This window comes from Hemitrygon akajei, chromosome 13, assembly GCF_048418815.1.
Source record: "Hemitrygon akajei chromosome 13, sHemAka1.3, whole genome shotgun sequence".
In the NCBI taxonomy this organism is placed as follows: Eukaryota; Metazoa; Chordata; class Chondrichthyes; order Myliobatiformes; family Dasyatidae; genus Hemitrygon; species Hemitrygon akajei.
In genome coordinates, this window is record NC_133136.1 from 15,934,373 (window position 1) to 15,955,485 (window position 21,113).

A 21,113-nucleotide genomic window follows, 5' to 3' on the forward strand; every position below is an offset into this window, starting at 1 on the left:
AAATGCTCTCTCACCGAGTGATCTGACACCTGACCAGGTTCATTTCCTAATACCAAATCAAGTACAGCCTTTCCTCTAGCTAGCTTATTTAGATATTGCATCAGGAAACCTTCCTGAACACACCTAACAAACTCCACCCCATCCAAGCTCCTTGCTCAAAGGAGTTGCCAGTCAAGATTAGAAAAGTTAATATCACCCATTACAACAATTCTATTATTATTGCACCACTGCTAAACAAATGCTTGTCATGGCGTGCATCTCAAACAGCCTCTGACAACCTAGTCTAACTCCTAGCCTTCACGTGTGGCATAGCTCTTATGCCCAGCGGAGCTGTTCTCACCGACAGGAGAAGGGGCAAAGGCGGGCCACTGGCGCCTTAAAACCAGTTGCTCCGGGCAGATGAGGCTCATTAACCACGGATGGTAGCTCATCTAGGAGAGGGAAAACTCCAATTTCAAACCTCCGCTGCCTTGCGGCTATACCCGCTCATGGGAAAGGCTTTGGGAGTAAGCCCCAAGGAAAAATCCGGAGTTGGAGTCCCGAAGGCGGCTGACTGCTGTACCCAGCACCGGCACGGCAACTCCTGCGATGCTGCTGGCACCAAACTTTATCGACTCCCGTCGTTCCTTTGGACCTGTCATCAGCATGGGGGGGGAGGGGTCCCACTGCATGGGCAACAGACGGATCCTCCATATCAACTCTGCCCTGGCTTGCACCCTGGAGAAGCCACTCCCAGTGACTACCAGAGGCACAGTACCCATGGTCGACCACGACCGACGGAGGCCATACACATTCCAGAATCTGCCTCCTTATCTACTCCTCGATGTCTCTGAACTATTGGGGGGGACTATAAAAACATCCAGCAGAATTATTGCCCCTTTCCTATTACTGACTTCCACCCACAATGACTCAGTAGAAAATCCCTCCATGACTTCCTCCATTTCTGCAACCGTGATACTATCCCTGATTAGCAGTGCCGCTCCCCCACCTCTTTTACCTCCAGCCCCGTCCTTTTTGAAACATCTAAAGCCTGGTACTCTCAGCAGCCATTCCTGCCCCTGAGTCATCCAAGTCTCTGTAATGGCCACAACATTATATTTCCACATATTGATCCATGCTCTAAGTTCATCTCCCTTGCTTATGATCCTCCTTGCATTAAAATAGACACATCTCAAACCATCTGGGCTGAGTGCTTCTTTGCTCTATCAATTCTAGTCAAGAAGAAAAGAAGAGCTTACGAAAGGTTCAGAAAACTAGCTGATGATAGAGATCTAGAAGATTATAAGGCTAGCAGGACAGGGCTTAAGAATGAAATTAGGAGAGCCAGAAGGGGCCATGAGAAGGCTTTGGTGGACAGGATTCAGGAAAACCCCAAGGCATTCTACTAGTATGTAAAGAGCAAGAGGATAAGATGTGAGAGAATAGGACCAATCAAGTGTGACAGTGGAAAAGTGTATATGGAACCAGGCAAGATAGCAAAGGTACTTAATGAATACTTTGTTTCAGTATTCACTATGGAAAAGGATGTTGGCAATTGTAGGGATGACTTGCAGCAGACTGAAAAGCTTGAGAATGTAGATATTAAGGAAGAGGATGCGCTGGAGCTTTTGGAAAACATCAAGTTGGATAAGTCACCGGGACCGGACTAGATGTTCCCCAGGCTACTGTGGGAAGCAAGGAAGGAGACTGCTGAGCCTCTGGCGATGATCTTTGCATCATCAATGAGGACAGGAGAGCTTCCAGAGGATTGGAGGATTGCAGATGTTGTTCCCTTATTCAAGAAAGGGAGTAGGGATAGGCCAGGAAATTATAGGCCAGTGAGTCTTACTTCAGTGGTTGGTAAGATGATGGAGAAAATCCTGAGAGGCAGGATTTATGAACATTTGGAGAGGCATAATAGATTAGGAATAGTCAGCATGGCTTTGTCATGGGATGAGGGATGATTTAGTAAATTTGATGATGACACAAAGGTTGGGGGTGTTGTGGATAGTGTGGAGGGCTGTCAGGGGTTACAGCGGGACATTGATAGGATGCAAAACTGGGCTGAGAAGTGGCAGATGGAGTTCAACCCAGATAGTTGTGAGGTAGTTCATTTTGGTAGGTCAAATATGATGGCAGAATATAGCATTAATGGCAAGACTCTTGGCAGTGTGGAGGATCAGAGGGTTGTTGGTACCCCACTTGGAGTACTGTGCTCAATTCTGGTCGCTTCACTACAGGAAGGATGTGGAAACCATAGAAAGGGTGCAGAGGAGATTTACAAGGATATTGCCTGGATTGGCAAGCATGCCTTAGAAGAATAGATAGATAGATAGATAGATAGATAGATAGATAGATAGATAGATAGATAGATAGATAGATAGATAGATAGATAGATAGATAGATACTTTATTCATCCCCATGGGGAAATTCAACATTTTTTCCAATGTCCCATACACTTATTGTAGCAAAACTAATTACATACAATACTTAACTCAGTAAAAAATATGATATGCATCTAAATCACTATCTCAAAAAGCATTAATAATAGCTTTTAAAAAGTTCTTAAGTCCTGGTGGTAGAATTGTAAAGCCTAATGGCATTGGGGAGTATTGACCTCTTCATCCTGTCTGAGGAGCATTGCATCGATAGTAACCTATCGCTGAAACTGCTTCTCTGTCTCTGGATGGTGCTATGTAAAGGATGTTCAGAGTTATCCATAATTGACCGTAGCCTACTCAGCGCCCTTCGCTCAGCTACCGATGTTAAACTCTCCAGTACTTTGCCCACGACAGAGCCCGCCTTCCTTACCAGCTTATTAAGACGTGAGGCGTCCCTCTTCTTAATGCTTCCTCCCCAACACGCCACCACAAAGAAGAGGGCGCTCTCCACAACTGACCTATAGAACATCTTCAGCATCTCACTACAGACATTGAATGATGCCAACCTTCTTAGGAAGTACAGTCGACTCTGTGCCTTCCTGCACAAGGCATCTGTGTTGGCAGTCCAGTTTAGCTTCTCGTCTAACTGTACTCCCAGATACTTGTAGGTCTTAACCTGCTCCACACATTCTCCATTAATGATCACTGGCTCCATATGAGGCCTAGATCTCCTAAAGTCCACCAGTGAACTTGGCCTTTTCTCCTTGGAGCGATGGAGGACGAGAGGTGACCTGATAGAGGTATACAAGATAATGAGAGACACTGATTGCATGGATAGTCAGAGGCTTTTCCCCAGGGCTGAAATGGGTAGCATGTGAAGGCATAGTTTTAAGGTGCTTAGACAGAGGACATGTCAGGGGTAAGTTTTTTTTTGTTTTTTTTTACACAGAGTGTGGTGAGTGTGTGGAATGGGTTGCCACCGGCGGTGGTGGAGGCGGAAACGATAGGGTCTTTTAAGATACTACTGGATGGATACATGGAATTTAGAAAAATAGAGGGCTACGGGTGAGCCTAGAAAGTTAAAAGGTAAGGAAAAGTTCGGCACAGCTTTGTAGACCGAAGGGCCTGTATTGTGCGGAGGATTTTCTATATTTCTATGTTTCTATCTGCCTATCCTTCCTCAAACTCCCTACAAATTGTCACTACTTGTGCACCAACTGCCCCAACTCTCCCTCTTCACTTCGGTTCCCACTACCCCTCCTGCAAGTCTTGTTTAAAATCTCCCAATAGCATTAGCAAACCTCCCTCCCAAGATATTGATTCCCCTCCAGTTCAGGTACAACCTGTCCCACATGCACAGGTCACTCCTTCCCCAAAAAATGTTCCAATGATCCAAGAATATGAAAGCCTGCCCCTGCACCCTCTCCTCAGTTACTCATTCATCTGCGCTATCTTCCTATTCTGACCTTGGCACTGGGAATAATCCAGAGATTACCACCTTCCCAACTCCCTAAATTTATGGTGCAGCACCTCTATTCCTCTCCTGCCTTTGTCATAGGTTCCAACATGTACCATGACCTCCAGCTGCTCACCCTCCCCTTCAAGAATATTCTGCAACTGCTCAGACACATCCTGGACCCTAGCACCCAGGAGGCAACACACTATACTGGTGTCTCTTTTGCTGCTGCAGAATCTCCTGTCTGTCCCCCGAACTATTCAGTCCCTTATGACGATTGCTCCTCCTGACTTCACCCTTCCCGTCTGAGGCTCAGGGCTGACCGCAATGGTATTAACCATATAACCATAACAGCACAGAAACAGGCCATCTAGTCCGTGCCGAGCGCTTACTCTCACCTAGTCCCACCGACCTGCTCTCACATAACCCTGCATTCCTTTCCTGTCCATATACCTATCCAAATTTTTTTTATTGATGTGGCTGCTGCTGCCTTGTCCAGACAGGTCATTCCCCTCAGCAGTATTTAAAGGGGTATACCTGTTGCCGAGGAGAATGGCCACAGGGGAAACCTGCAACTGACTTCTTTCTCCCTTTACCTCTCCTGGTGTTCACTCATCTACTCCCTGAATTCTGCCCTCTGGGCGTAACCACCTGCTCAAAAGTTGTATCCTAAGTTCATCCAACTCCAGCTCCTTAATGTGGATGTTGGTTGCATTTCCTGCAGATGTAGTCATCAGGGAGACTATCAGATTCCATGAAATCCCATATCCTACAGAAGCAGCATTCCACTGCCATATCTGCCATCCTGCCTGCACTGTACAATGGGCAACCAAGAGCAAATCCTCTCATCTGTTTCTTTGGCCTCAGCCTCTTCTCATCAAAGCCTTGAGTCAAAGCCTGAGGCTCCCACTCTCACCGCTGGACTACTCCCAACAATGACCACCCCACTTGCCCCTTCTGTACTTTTATCTAATTCACAGTGCTCTACTCCCGACTCTGATTGGATCTCTGGAATCTCCAAATGCCCGTGAAGCTCTCTTTTTATACTAGCTTTGCTGACCCGCGTGTCAACTCTTAGAAGTGCTCTGCTCCCGATGTTGATTGGACCTACCAAATCTATTTATATGCAGAAATATTTTGTGGAGATGGAAGCTATGTGTGTCAATTAAATAGAGTCATAGAGTACTACAGCACATAGACAGCCCAGTTGGTCCAAATAGTCTGTGCAGATTGGTTTTCTGCCTAATTCCTCAAGTACGCCCAGACCATAGCGCTCCATATTCCTCTCATCCCTACAGCTCTTCCCGGCAACTTACTTCCCCTACTAGATCTGCAGCATTTCACAAAAAAACTTGGAGAAATTACAGCCAGAACTCTCAATTAATTGATCATAAACAGAGAGTTTGTTATTGGTTTTTAAAACGTAGATTTAATTGGTTATTAATATTTGAAATATGCATAATAATTGGTACTTAACCAATCATAATACATGTTTCACATATTAATAATCAATTAATTCTACATGTTAAAGGCCAATAATACTTGAAAATTAATAAAATAATAGTTCAATAGTAAGTATTGCCTTTGTTTGTATCTTTATTTTGTCATGGTAAACTCGATGACCTTCGTTCCTAGGCTTGAACAGAACGGTTATACAAGTGTTAGGCCTTCAGGGGCTGGGAGATGCACGATCCCAGCTTATCATCTGACATTTGCCTTTGTGAACTTCACCTGATAGAAAGGCTGTACAAAGTGTCTGTGCTCTGTACAGTTAGCACATATTTTAACCCTTGCTTTGCTGAAATTTCCAGTCACATTGCTGAAGACGACTGGAGTTAATTTTAAGCATCACTTCCAAGAGACTACACTGCAGTTACTCCAGTTTTCTGGTAAAGTCAGCAGAAAGTTTATATGCCTTCTGTAATAAGCTGTGTTTGCTCTGCCCCTTAAATAGTCTCTGTTTTCTGAGTAAATAAACTTTGTAAACAGAGTCATTTGTCCTGACCCACCTCCAACAAATTGTCGTCAAAAGGCATTGCAAACCAAAACAAATGCAAATACTTAACACGAGGAAGTCTGCAGATGCTGGAAATTCGAACAACACACACAAAATGCTGGTGGAACACAGCAGGCCAGGCAGCATCTATAAGGAGAAGCACTGTCGACGTTTCGGGCCGAGACCCTTCATCAGGACTTAAATGCAAATACTTGGTAGATCAGGCAACATATGTAGAGTATGAAAAAGAATTAATTTTTCAGGTGGATGATCTCTCAACAGATCTTGGAAAAGAAGCAAGACAGAAAGTATAAAGAATGTTTTTCTTCTTCTTACAGGTACTCTGCTTTGAGTTTATTGTGTAACTGGGTTGAAACAATTGTGCAAAGTCAAAATCTCTTGAGTTAAAATAACATTCTGAATTCATTTTTAAGTTTGCCATTATATTTTAAAATAATTATTAGAATTCTTGCTAATTCCTGAATTAAATTTTAGAGTGAAATCTCCATCAAATATACACTACTACAAATAGAATTGGGCTGATGTGCCTATAATTGGGTGATTGATTGCATGAAAAAAGTTGACAATATAAAGATAGCACTCTCCTGATGAAGGGTCTCAGCCTGAAATGTTGGCTTTTTATTCCTCTCCATAGATGCTGACTGACCTGCTGAGCTCCCCCAGCATTTTTGTGTGTGTTATTCTGGATTTCCAGCATCTGCAGAGTCTCTTATGCTTACAGTCATCATCATTATAAAGATATCCTTGTATGAATTGAATATACAATTTTGCATGGATAAACTACATCAAAACTCATTTTCTCTCCTATCAGTAGAAGCAATGTAACACTTAACCGACAGGTTGGTATATGTCTGGGGAAAAGGAGATCCAGCCACACACCAACCCCACCTCCCGTACACACAGGTGCTGTGAGAATCAAGTTTATGCTGCGCGCGCACACACCATATCAAACTCACACCAGATACCATTATGGAATACACTTTAAAGATTTTAGTAAAACTAAAAGAGTACTATGCAATACAATATATAAGGAAAAGAAAATAAAGTAAAAAGCACCAACTTATCAAAGTACAGTCAGTTTAGTGCACATCGTTGGAGCTCAACCATCGAACCATTCGACCCCTCGTCACTTTCCTCCGACCTCCACGTCCTCGCACCTGGGACCACTCGGGTGGTCGACCGAGCAGTGCAGCACACGTCCACCTTCCTCGGCATCTCCTTCCCGACTCCCCTGAAAAGACCGCGAAAACCCCCGCTCCCAGACCCACAAGGCAAAAAACATTCCCCATTGGTCAACAAATGAATACAATTCCGATATCAGCAAGTCTAAAGCTAAACAACTGCGAGAGAAAGCACTTATCATACAAAGAAGCATTCCTACTCTAAACAGAACAAAGAAGCCATTTTGATAACATAAACAGTACATTGTACAGTAATATTTAAATTTATTGTAGAAGTTAGAGAATGATTGTTACCTTGTCATCTTGTGGTTTATTGCAGGCGATAAGTGAACCATTTTCTAATTTTTTCACCGGTGATAAAGGTTTCAGATTATTGACACATGGATCATGAAGATCATCTTTATGACTTTCAATGGTTCCATAGTCTGTGGTATTATCTCCCAGCAAGTATGATTCCTTAGCATCTCCTTCCTCACCTAAGGGAACTTCTGGTATACTGCACAGATGTATGGTTAGAAATGCAATGAAAATTACTGCTGCAAAAATATAAATAACTTGATATTCAGATCCTAAAACACGTCCCAGGGGAGTGCTCTTCCATTCTATAGCACCCACTATGTAGCCCACAGCACCTCCAATACCTGTAAAAAAAACATAAAATTACTGAAATTTATAAAAATTGAGTAATAGGCATTTCTTTTTCTCTTAAGTAGCAAAAACTGTGATTATAAGGAAGTTAGATTGGAAAGTCCAAGTTAACTAAACACAATAGCACAATAAATAGTAAGGTAATAATACTATGTTCCTTAAGTTGTCATGTGTTGGCGCATGTGGCCTAGTAGATAAGGCATCGGACCTGAAGGTCACTGGTTCAAGCGTCAGCTCAGGCAGTGTGTTGTGTCCTTGAGCAAGGCGCTTAACAACACATTGCTCTGTGACGACACCGGTGCCAAGCTGCTTTGGTCCTAGTGCCCTTCCCTTGGACAACATTGGTGGCAAGGAGAGGGAAAGGCTTGCAGCTTGGGCAACTGCCAGTCTCCCATACATCCCTGCCCAGGCTTGCACCCTGGAAACCTTCCAAGGGGCAAATCCATGGTCTCACGAGACTAACGGATGCCTATAAAAAAAAAAGGTTGTCATAGCTAGGGTGGTAATGGGGTCAAGCTCCCACTACATATTAAATGACCCACTCAATGATATGTGTCTCAAATAGCCTCTAATAACTAAGCCCAGCTCGTGGCCTTCACGTGTGGCTTAGCTACTAACCCGACGGAATCATTTCTGCTGACAGGAAAACGAGCAAAGGCAAGTTACTGGCACCTTAAAGCCAGTTGCTTCGGGCAGATGGTGCTCATCAGCCACAGTTCATCTAGGAGAAAGAAAACTCTGGTTTCAAACCTCCACTGCATTGCAGCTACATCCACTCAAAGGGGAGGCTCTGGGAGCAAACCCTGAGGAAAAATCCAGAGATGGAGTCCCTAAGACAGTCCAACATTGACTTCAATGCTGACTGGCAACTCCTGCCATGCTGCTGATGCCAGTCTGCATCAACTCTCTGCTGTTCCTTTGGATTCATCGGCTACATGGAGAGGGGAGCCTGCTACATGGACAAAAGCTTGCTCTCCATATCGTTCTTCCCTGGCTTGCATGTTGTGTAGACAGCTGGGATGCAACACCATGGTCAACCCTGACCAACTGAAGGGCTCTCTCTCTCTCTCTCTCTCTCTCTCTCTCTCTCTCTCTCTTCCTCTGTAAATGATGACAATTAACAGATGGACCTTCATGTTCAAGTCAGCACAGGTAGACAGGCGGTTAAGGCAGCAAATGGTGTGCTTATGTTCTATGAACATAGAAAATAAAGGTTGGAGCATTATACAAGACCATAGGACCATAAAATATAAAAGCAGAATTAGGCCATTTGACTCATCAAGTCTGCTCCACCATTTCATCAAGGCTGATCCATTTTCCCTCTCAGCCCCAGTCTCCTGCCTTCTCCCCGTATCCCTGGGTGACCTGACTAATCAGGAATTGATCAACCTCTGCCTTAAATATAATCAATGACTTGACCTCAACAGCCACCTGTGGCAATGAATTCCACAGATTCACCATTCTCTGGTTAAAGAAATTCCTCCTCATCTCCATTATAAAAGGATGCCTCTCTGGTCTGAGGCTATGTCCTCTGGTCTTAGACTCTCCCACCATCGAAAAGATCCTCTCCACATCCACTTTATCGAGGCCTTTCAATATTCAATAGGTTTCAATGAGAGTCACCCCTCATTCTTCTATACTCCAGTGAGTACAGGCCCAGAGCCATCAAATGCTCTTCATTTTACAAGCCTTTCTATGGCGAAATCATTATTGTGAACCTCCTTTGAACCCTCTCCAGTCTCAGCACATCCTTTCTAAGATAAGGGTCCCCAAACTGCTCACAATACTCTAAGTGAAGCCTCACCAGTGCTTTATCAGTGGGGAGGGATGAATAGACAAAGGAGTGGCGTAGGGAGCAATCCCTTCCCACCACACTACCAGGGATAGGGTTCCTCTTGTCCTCACCTACTACCCCACCAGCCTCCACGTCCAGCACATAATTCTCTGAAACTTCCGCCACTTCCAACTGGACCCCACCATCAAACACATCTTTCCCTTCAGCCCCCCCCCCCCCCCCCCCACTTTCTGCTTTCCGCAGGGATTGCTCCATATGCAATTGCTGGCTTAAAGTAAATTTTACTATCAAAGTACATATGATAGATAGATAGATAGATAGATACTTTATTCATCCCCATGGGGAAATTCAACTTTTTTTTTCCAATGTCCCATACACTTGTTGTAGCAAAACTAATTACATACAATACTTAACTCAGTAAAAAAAAATATGATATGCATCTAAATCACTATCTCAAAAGCATTAATAATAGCTTTTAAAAAGTTCTTAAGTCCTGGCGGTTGAATTGTAAAGCCTAATGGCATTGGGGAGTATTGACCTCTTCATCCTGTCTGAGGAGCATTGCATCGATAGTAACCTGTCGCTGAAACTGCTTCTCTGTCTCTGGATGGTGCTATGTAGAGGATGTTCAGAGTTTTCCATAATTGACCGTAGCCTACTCAGCGCCCTTCGCTCAGCTACCGACGTTAAACTCTCCAGTACTTTGCCCACGACAGAGCCTGCCTTCCTTACCAGCTTATTAAGACGTGAGGCGTCCCTCTTCTTAATGCTTCCTCCCCAACGCGCCACCACAAAGAAGAGGGCGCTCTCCACAACTGACCTATAGAACATCTTCAGCATCTCACTACAGACATTGAATGACGCCAACCTTCTAAGGAAGTACAGTCGACTCTGTGCCTTCCTGCACAAGGCATCTGTGTTGGCAGTGCAGTCTAGCTTCTCGTCCAACTGTACTCCCAGATACTTGTAGGTCTTAACCTGCTCCACACATTCTCCATTAATGATCACTGGCTCCATATGAGGCCTAGATCTCACCATATACAACCCTGAGATTCATTTTCTTATGAGCATACTCAGTAAATGCAATTACCATATCAGAATCAATGAAAGACTGCTCCCAGTCACTGTGCAAATGATAACAAACTGTCCAAGTACAAAAGAAAAAAAGACATACTAATAATATCAAATAAACAAATAAGTAAGTAAATAAGCAATGGATATTTACTTAAGCAATGTACAAGGCAATGGTAAGGCCAAATTTGGAATATTGTGTACAGTTCTGGTCACCAAATTATAGGAAAGATATCAATAAATTAGAGAGAGTGCAGAGACGATTTACTAGGATGATACCTGGGTTTCAGCACTTAAGTTACAGAGAAAGGTTGAACAAGTTAGGTCTCTATTCATTGGAGCGTAGAAGGTTGAGGGGGGATTTGATCGAGGTATTTAAAATGTTGAGAGGGATAGATAGAGTTGACGTGAATAGGCTGTTTCCATTGAGAGTAGGGGAGATTCAAACGAGAGGACATGATTTGAGAGTTAGGGGGCAAAAGTTTTAAGGGAAACACGAGGGGGTATTTCTTTACTCAGAGAGTGATAGCTGTGTGGAATGAGCTTCCTGTAGAAGTAGTAGAGGCCAGTTCAGTTGTGTCATTTAAGGTAAAATTGGATAGGTATATGGACAGGAAAGGAGTGGAGGGTTATGGGCTGAGTGCGGGTAGGTGGGACTAGGTGAGATTAAGAGTTCGGCATGGACTAGGAGGGCCGGAATGGCCTGTTTCCGTGCTGTGATTGTTATATGGTTATATGGTTATATTGAGAACATGAGATGAAGGGTCCTTGAGAGTGAGTCCACAGATTGTGGGAACAGTTCAGTAAAATTGAGGGAAGTTATCCCCTCTGGTTCAAGAGCCTAATGGTTGATGGGTAACTGCTCCTGAACCTGGTGCTGTGAGTCCTGAGGCTCCTGTACCTTCTTCCTGATTGCAACAATGATAAGGGCACGATCTGGACGGTGGGGGTCCCTGTTCATGGATACATTTTTCCTGTGACAACGCTTTCTGTAGATATGCTCAGTGGTGAGGAAGGGTTTACCCATGATGGACTGAGCAGTACCCACGACATTTTGTAGGATTCTTCATTCAAGGGCATTGGTGTTTCCATACCAGGATGTGATGCAACTTGTCAATACACTCTCCACCACACATCAATAGAAATTTATCACGCTTTTAGATGTCATGCCAAATCTTCGCAAACTTCTAAGGAAGTAGAGGTGTACCAAGCCTCCTAACTAGTATCTTGATTGATTTTAATCTGTGTTCCTGAATGGAAACATTACTGTGGATTTGGCTCCACATTCCTCGCAGTTTTTACGTTGGTGCAGTAATTACGAAGCTTTGTCCATACTTTGGACCTCAGCTGTCATTAGTTGTTATGTAAATGTGGAGAGCCCACACACTGCATATTTTACTCATTTGCTAGCCGTTAAGGAATATGACCAGCATCGCTTAAAAGCAACCACTGTTGTTCTCTCTTCTCCTCTCTTTTTGGAATCACAGTGGATACCAAAAAAGAGAAGAGAGGGATCAGGGAATACAGATCCACAATTCCTTGAAAGGAACATTACAGCCTGATAGGGCTGTAAAGAGAGCTTTCAGCCTTCATAGATCAGAGCATTGAGTACAGTAGATGGGATGTTATGTTGAAGTTGTATGAGATGTCAGTAAGGCTGACTTTGGAGTACGGTATGTAGTTCTGATCATCTACCTACAAGAAAGGCATCAATAATCTTGAAAGAGTACAGAGAAAATTACACAAGGATGTTCCTGGGATTTGAGGATCTGAGTTATAGAGAAAGGTTGAATATGTTAGGATTTTATTCCCTAGTGTGTAGGAAAATAAGGGGAGATCTTATATAAATCATGTATACATGTTACGTACCCGTGACACATGACAGTGGTACCCTTGTCACGTGACTGGGGTTGAAGTTATACTGGACATGAGGTAATGGTCTTGTGATGGTGGAGTGATGTCATTTTCCCGCCAGTAGAGGTCATGTGACAGTTTTTTTTTACAGGGTATAAAAGGAAGACCCACCCTGTCAGGTGGGGCAGTTCGTGGCGGAATTTGCCAAGATGACTTCATGTCCCTGCGTGATTTAATGTGATGACGCAGTTTAATTGAAAAATGAAGTTTTATAAAATGCCTAAAGTTTAAAAGGTCATTGCCAGCGGTTTCTTTGCTGGTGGAGAGTGAAGAAAAGTTTGGAAGATGAAAAATCGAGGAGAACCGATTTTCGAAGGTGGAAAAGTTCGACCTTATTTGATCCTCATTCGGAAGGATTTCGTTGACTATTCTCGCTGTTGATCCCTGGGATGACCAGAAAGGATTTGAGAATAGTGTGGAAAAAAGGTCAATACCTTTAAGCCGTTATATTTTATAAAATTCTTCGTGGGAAAGTTCGACGCCGGGGAATCGAAGGACATCGACGTGGAAGAGAATTTAAATCACTTTAAAAATCTCTCCTTTTAAAAGGACTGTGAGCTTTTGAACTTTCGGCATACCGCTTTAAAGAACTGTTTACTTTCGGCATACCGCTTTAAAGAACTGTTTTTTTTTCCAATACCACTTTAAAGAACTGTTTGAACATGCCACGCTATTAAGAACTGTGAATCTGCCGCACAGCAGCTGAGTTCCGGTGACGTTTGAGTTTGTTTACTTTTGAGGGGGTTTGTTTCAGTGTTTAATAAACGTGTTATTTGTTATAAAAATCCTTGCCTAACTCATCTATATTTATTGTTGCCTGAATACGTAACATACAAAATTATGAGGGATATAATAGGGTAAATACTTTGTCCCCTCAGTGTTGGGCTGAATTAGTTCTAGAACTTATAGGTTGAAAGTGAAAAGAGAAATATTTAAGGGAAACCTGTGAGGAAACTTCTTTACTCAGAGGATGGTTTGAGTGTGGAACAGCCTGCCAGCAGAGATGGTGGATTCAGGTTTAATTGCAACGTTTAAGAGTTTGGATAGGTACATGGATGAGATGGTATGGAGGGTTATGGTCTGTGTGCAGGTAGATGGGACAAGATGGCACAGAATAGATGGGCCAAAGGGCCTTTTTCTGTGCTGTAGTTCTCTATGTCATAGAGATAGAAATAACCCTCCTGGCTTTGTTAAATTTATTTGCTCTAAACATACCTGGATTTAGCATCCATCAATTTCCCACCAGAGATCAGATTTCTTTTCAACGTCTTTTAATTGTATTTACTGATTCCTCAACTCAAGTTCAGGTTATTGTCATTCAACTGTACACATGTATACTGCCAAACGAAACAACATTTTCCTCCAGACCAAGGTGCACAACACAGTACATATAACTCACAAGCACACAAAGTAATATTACCACAAATAAATTAGCAAATAATAAAGTACATATAGCAGTTAAAAAGTAAATAGTATAACACTACTGACACTTCATGTGTGATGAGATCGTATAACGGGAATCATATGTGTTGACAGAGAGTTTAGTAGTTTTACAGCCTCGGGGGAAGAAGCTGTTTCACATCCTAACAGTCTTTGTTCCAATGCTAGGAGGGTCAAAGAGATTGTTGGACAGATGGGAGGGGTTACTGACAACGCTAAGTGCCTTGCATATGCAGCACTCCTGATAAATATCTCTAAGGGGTAGAAGAGAGACCTAAATGATCCTCTCAGCATTCCTTGTAATCCTTATAGGACATGTGGTCAGATCCCTTGCAATTCCCAAACCAGCCTGTGGTGCAGCTAGACAGGACACGCTCGACGATACTCCTGTAAAAACTGGTTAAAATGGAGGAAGGCGTTCTTTCTCACTTTAATCTCCCCAGGAAGTGGAGTCGCTGCTGTGCTTTCTTGACCAAGGAGGTGGTGTTGAGGGACCAGGTGAGATCATCCAGTATGTGCACTCTCAGAAACATGATGCTCCGAACTCTGTCCACGGAGAAGCCGTGTATGTGTAGTGAGCAGTTGGTCAGCCTGCACCTTCCTAAAATCCACAATCATCTCTTTGGTCTTGTCCACATTGAGACTCAAGTTGTTGAGCTCGCACCATTCTACCAGCCGCTCTACCTCCTCTCTGTACGCCATCTAGTCATCGTTGTTGATGGTATCATTGCAACTGCCAGTATTTATTGCTTATTTCTCAGTGCTCCTGAACACAGGACTACTTCAGGATTAACTAAATGCTGTAGCCTCATGGTGGCATGGTATTAAAACAAGGCAGTAGTCCCATGGTCATCATTGCTAACACTACACGTGATTTTTAAATATAATTTAAATTTCATAGCTTCAGAAATCAGTATTGTTAGCCAAGGCATGAGTTTATAAACACGGTAACTTAATTACTCTGCCAGCACCGTACCCAGGCTAACTTAAACCACAGATGCTTCAGTCTGGAGCAACAAACAATCTGCAGGAAGAACTCAGTGGATCGAGCAGCATCTGAGAGGGTGTCACTGTATCATAGTGGCTGGCACAAAGCTTTACTGTGCCAGCAATCAGAAATTAGGGTTCAGTTCCTGCTGTTGTCTGTACGGAGTTCATATGCTCGCCCCATGACCACATGGGTTTCCTCTGGGTGCTCCAGCTTCCTCCCACATTCCAAAGACGTACAAATTAGGGTGTGTCAGTTGTGGGAATGCTCCGTTGGTGCCAGAAGCATGGTGACACATGCGGGCTGCCCCCAGCACATCATCGGACTGTATGTTTCAGTGTTTCAATTAACTAATTTATTTTACAGCTGCACGGACAAGCATGGAATTTCTACACGGCATGAAAACTACATGGCGCTTTAAATGCTCTTATCATAACATGAATGTATTTCTTTCGCATTTCATAATCCTTTTCTATTTGCGTCCAATTGCAGCTGTGCAGCAACAAAGGCTATATGCACAGGGGCATTTCAGTTACTATGCAGCCACACACCCTCACAGCTTGGGGGAACAGTGGTTTCAAGGTACACGTGGCAAATAAAGCTTATCTTTATCTTTAGGAAGGAATTGTCCAGCTGCAGGGTTTCATCCTCAAACATTGAAAATTCCTTTCCACCCACAGACGCTGTGCGATCCACTGTTTTTCCAGCAGGTTGTTGTTAGTGTAGAATTGCACCAGTATTTCTTTACAACCATACATTCAACAACTTTGTTCTGCAAACTACCGCAACACAATACCGTGCATAAACAATTCACTCAACACAATGACTCCGTGCCGGTGATTCAACACACAAGAGTCGTCCACCACTGTTCATACTCATCAACTTGTTCTTTGATTCTTTTGACCGTGAAAACATGGAGGCCTCTACACAAACTCCCACAGCCCCTGATGACCCTATGATTTCAGTCTCTGAGGATAATGTAAGAACATCGTTCAGGAGGGTAAATCCACCAAAAGTATCAAGCCCAGATGTGGTATCTTGCTAAGTACTAAAGACCTGTGCTGATCAACTGGCTGGAACATTCACCGATGTCTTTAATCTCTTGTTTTGGCAGTCTGAGTTGCCCAACTGCTTCAAGCAGGCTTCAATTACACTAGTGCTCAAGAAGAATATGATACTCTGCCTAAATGACTATCATACAGTTGCACTTACAACCACTGTGATTATGTGCTTTGAGAGGCTGGTGATGAAGCATATCAACTCCTGCCTGAGAAGTGACTTGGATCTGCTCCAATTCACATACAATCACACCCGGTTAACAGCAGATGCCATTTCAATGGCTCTTGACTCAACCCTGGAACATCTGGACAGCAAAGGTGCTTACTTCAGGATGCTCTTCACTGAATGCTGCTCAGCATTCAATACTGTTGCCCCCTCAAAACTAATTAATGAGCTCCAAGACCTAGGCCTGAATATCTCCTTGTGCAACTGACCTGCGGATCTCAATCGGTTCAGATTGGCAACAACATCTACTACACAATCTCCAGTGTCTAATCCAATTTACTACTTCATCTTGAATGGCAAGCAACCAAATCTTCCTGACAAATCTCCAATGCAGAACCTTGTCAAAAACCTTGCTAAAATCAATGTAGACAATGTAGATGGTAGCGCTATATTAATACGCAGCAGCCTCTCCGGTCTCTGGATTTGGGGATTGCCAAACGTTATGTGGATTTTCTGGTGTAGTCTGCTTTGTCGTGTGTTTTTGTGATAACATTTTGGAGGAATGTTGTCTCATTTTTTAAACTGCGTTGCACTTGTGGTTTCTAAATGACAATAAACTGAAATTCAATTCAATCCACTGTCTTACCTCCATCAACATTCCTGGTAACTTCCTCAAAAAACTCCATAAGATTGTTTAAACATGATTTACCTTGCACAAAGCCATGTTGACTATCAATAAACTGTCTCTGTCTATCCAAATACTTATATACCCAGTTCCTTAGAATACCATCTAATAACTTTCCCACTACTGATGTCAGGCTCACTGGCCTATAATTTTCTGGTTTATTCTTAGAACCTTTTTTAACCAACAGAACAACATTAGCTATCCTCTAATTCTCTTCACCTCACCTGTGGCTAAAGGTGTTTTAAATATCTCTTCTAGGTCCCCTACAATTTCTGCACTATGCTTAGATAGGGGCCTGTTATTGTCCATCCCTGGGGATTTATCCACCCTAATTTGCCTCGTCACCAAACTTCCTCTATAATCTGTATAGGGTCCATGACTTTGCTACTGCTTTGCCTCACAGCAATAGACTTTGTGTCCAACTCCCAAGCAATACAGATGCAAAAAAAAACCTTTAAGAGTTTCCCCATCTCTTTCAGCTCCATGTATCAATTACCACTCTGATCTTCCAGAGGACCAATTTTATCACTTGCTATCCCTTTGTTCTTAATATATCCATAGAAGCCCTCAGGATTCTCCTTCACCTTCTCTACTAGAGCTCCCTCATGCCCTTTAGCCCTTTTACTTTCCTTCTTATGCGATCTTTTGCACTTCCTTCACTCAAGTACGTCATTTGTTCCTGTCTGCCTATACCTGCTATGCACCTCTTTCTTTTCTTAACCAGGACCTCAATATCTCTCAAAACCCAACACTCCCTATACCTGTTATCCTTTCCTTTTATTCCAACTGGATGTCCTAATCCACTCTTGCCAGATCCTTTCTGATACAATCAAAAATGGCCTTTCTCCAATTTAGAATCTCAACCAGTGGACCAGACTGATCCTTTTCCACAATTACCTTAAAACTAAAAGCATTATGACCACTAGGTGCAAAGTGTGCCCCTACACAAACTTTTGTCTCCTGCCCTGCCTTATACCCTAATAGCAGATCAAGTATTGCACACTCTCTCACTGGGACTTCTATGTACTGATTAAGAACATTTTCTTGAACACATTTGACAAATTCTGTTCCAACTAGCCCTTTTACAGGATGGGAGTCCCAGTCAATATGTGGAAAGTTGAAATCACCTACTATCACAGCCTATGTTTCCTGTAACAGTCTGTGATCTCTCTACAAATTTGCTCTAAATCATGCAGACTGGTGGATGATCTATAATTGAAGCTCATTAACATGGTCATGCCTTTCTTATTCCTCTGTTCTACCCATAAAGCCTCACTAGATGAGGGGCTCTCCAGTCTGCCCCGAGTGTACAATGCCATAACATTTTCCCTGACTAGTAATGCCATCCCTCCCACTTTATCATGTCTAAAACAATGGAACCCTGTGCCAGTCCTGCCCCTCCTGCAACTGTCTCACTAATGGCTACCATGTCATATTTCCACATGCTGATCCATGTCCTAAGCTCATTCACCTTTCCTACAATATTCCTTGCATTGAAATAAATGCAGCTCAGAACATTAGTCCCACCATGCTCGACTTTACAATTCCTCACATTGTATGTAGGCTTAAAAAACATCTTTCTCTACAAACACTCCACTATCTGTTCTGGCACTTTGGTTTCCATCCCTCTGTAACTCTATGATTATGAGGCTAAGCACAGCTACAATGCCATATTTAAGTTTGCAAATGACACCATTGTCAATGGTTAAATCAAAGGTGGTGATGAATTTAGAAACATAGAAAACCTACAGCACAATACAGGCCCTTCGGCCCACAAAGTTGTGCCGAACATGTCCCTACTTTAGAAATTACTAGGCTTACCTATAGCCCTCTATTTTACTAAGCTCCATGTACCTATCTAAAAGCCTCTTAAAATACCCTATCATATCCACCTCCACCACCGTTGCCGGCAGCCCATTCCACGCACTCACCACTCTGAGTAAAAAACTTACCTCTGACATCTCCTCTGTACCTACTCCCCAGCACCTTAAACCTGTGTCCTCTTGTGGAAACCATTTCAGCCCTGGGAAGAAGTCTCTTGACTATCCACATGATCAATGCCTCTCATCATCTTGCGCACTGACTTCAACTTCAGAGATAATGGCTTAGGTACTGTAATGATAGTGTTTTGAATTGGAGATATGGGCAGAGGTACAATAGTACTGATAATTTAAGGAGAGATAGGCAGTAGTTCCTTAAGATTGTTATAGCTGGGGGTGGTAGTGGGGTAAGCTCCCACTACCGATTAAGTGCTTCCAAAGGCCTGCGCCTCAAACAGCCTCTGACAACCAAGTCCAGCCTCTGACTTTCAGGTATGGCTCAGCTACTAAGCCCGGAGGAAGTGCTTCTACTGTCAGGAAAAGGGGCAAAGGCGGGTTTCTGGCGCTTTAAACCAGTAGCTTCGAGCAGATGGGGCTCATCTAGGAGAAGCAAAACTCTGATCTCAAACCTCTGCTGCCTTGCGGCTACACCCACTCACGGGGGAAAGCTTTGGGAGTAAACCCAGAGGGAAAAATCCGGAGCTGGAGTCGCTAGGGCAGTCTTAAATGGAGTTCGACGCTGACCGACAACTCATTTGGCTGTTGCCAGATTGCATTGGTCTCTGCCGTTCCGTTGGGTTCATCAGCAGGGTGGAGAGGGGGAGCTTGCTACATGGCCAACAACTCGCTCTCCATATTGTTCTACCCAAGCTCGCGTATCTGGACGGCTAGGTCGCAACATCCACGGTCGACCCTGACCGACAGAGGCCTGAGCAGCTCAGCATGCATGGGCAGAGGTACTACACGATAGTGATGGAAATTAAAACACGGATCTAGATCATTTCTGTAAACCCAACCATTCCATTATCTCGATGTTCCAGGAGGTAACACGGAATTAACTTGACAACAGTAATTTCAGAAATAATACAAGGAATGCGCTCTGCTCGGTTTGAAAGTGAGCATCTGGGTTTCTTTTGCCACCGGTCGGCAAGATCACGGGTTGAGTTCTGCTGAAGTCGAGGAACTCGTGATAATTACACAGGGCCCGCGGACGGGATTAAATCGAACAGGACTCACCAGTCAGCAGAGCATGGAACTGTAAACCCCTCTCTTTGTCCTGATGTGAGCAGACATCAAAGAGATAAGCTTTGATGGGACCGTCGATGAAATCTGCGGAGAAGTCGAAGATGACCACGCCGAGAACAGTTATCAGAATACTCCAAAGCTTTCTTTGTCTCCCGTGTTTAATGACGGCTAAAATAACATTCCAATCAGTTAATTAACGTCAGATTAGATTATACAGTTAGTTGAAGACCAATTCATGCATGTAACACAAGGTCCCAGCCCACAAAACAAAACACTAATATTGTCTTAAATATTTAAAGATTCTGTAAGAATAACTAACTCATAGCTGCAGTTCGGCAACTTTTTGCCTCGTTCAAATTCGCACGAATATATATTTTAAAAGGTTTTACCGATACTCGCCTGTTACCACGGCTTCTCCGTTAAGGAACAGAGTCATCCCCACCACCAGCAGGATCCCAATGGCTAAAATGTAGGGTCTCCTCCTGCCCCACCTGGACCGGCAGTAGTCGCTGGCTGAGCCGAAGATGGGCTGGAGGATAAAGCCCAGAATGGGACTGACGAGCCACACGATGCTGTAAAGAGTATTAGGCAGTCCCACGCTCAGTAGCACCGGGGTCACGAAAGCCGCCTCGGCGGCATAGCAGAACTCCCTCCCGAACATCGCCGCGCCGTGCATGAGAAGCCGCACGGCGGATCTCTTCGGGGGCTCCGCGGGGTCGTGTGGGTCCGCCCTCGGTTGGCCGCATGTCCGCACCTGAGATGGGAGTAACTGGGACAACTCGTCCCGGGTGGTTGAGCAGGTCATAGTTCCTCTTTCCCTTCCCCGCGTCGACAGCCGAAATATGTATGATTCTGGTACTCACTAACGACGCGCATCTTCGCAGAAACCTGAAGCGATGGGGAGGAGGGATTGAGGGTGGGGATAGTGGCTGGGTCAGTCCAAGGAATTTTTTTTTGGACCTATCACACATGTAAACACTCTTATAAATACGAGAAAGTCTGCAGATGCTGGAAATCCAGAGCAACAGATACAAAACGCTGGGGGAACTCAGCAGGTCGGGCAGCTGCGAGCTTCTTCGTAACTTTCATGTGTGTATAAAACTCCAGCACTCTGCAACTGTTTCAGAGTTTCTTGAATACTCACCTAATGAAAACCTTAAGCATTTGCTGCATGGGGTTTCTGATCTGCCCTACAATGATAAATTGATATTATCAAATTCCGTTTCCGACATAGATTCACTGACGGATGCAAAGCCGATTTGTAGCCGT

The 21,113-nt window shown here is 43.7% G+C and overlaps 1 protein-coding gene across 1 annotated transcript in view; it reads right to left on the bottom strand.

Moving 5' to 3' along the window:
• Window positions 1-20,649, bottom strand: part of slc45a2 (solute carrier family 45 member 2) — a 60,954-nt gene extending 40,305 nt beyond the window's left edge. The window contains exons 1-3 of the mRNA XM_073065284.1: window positions 20,244-20,649; window positions 19,836-20,012; window positions 7,309-7,655 (exon numbers count right to left, since the gene is read on the bottom strand). Coding sequence (XP_072921385.1) covers window positions 7,309-7,655; window positions 19,836-20,012; window positions 20,244-20,649 — 930 coding nt within the window. The remainder of the gene's footprint in view (window positions 1-7,308; window positions 7,656-19,835; window positions 20,013-20,243) is intronic.
• Between the last annotated feature and the right edge of the window lie 464 nt (window positions 20,650-21,113).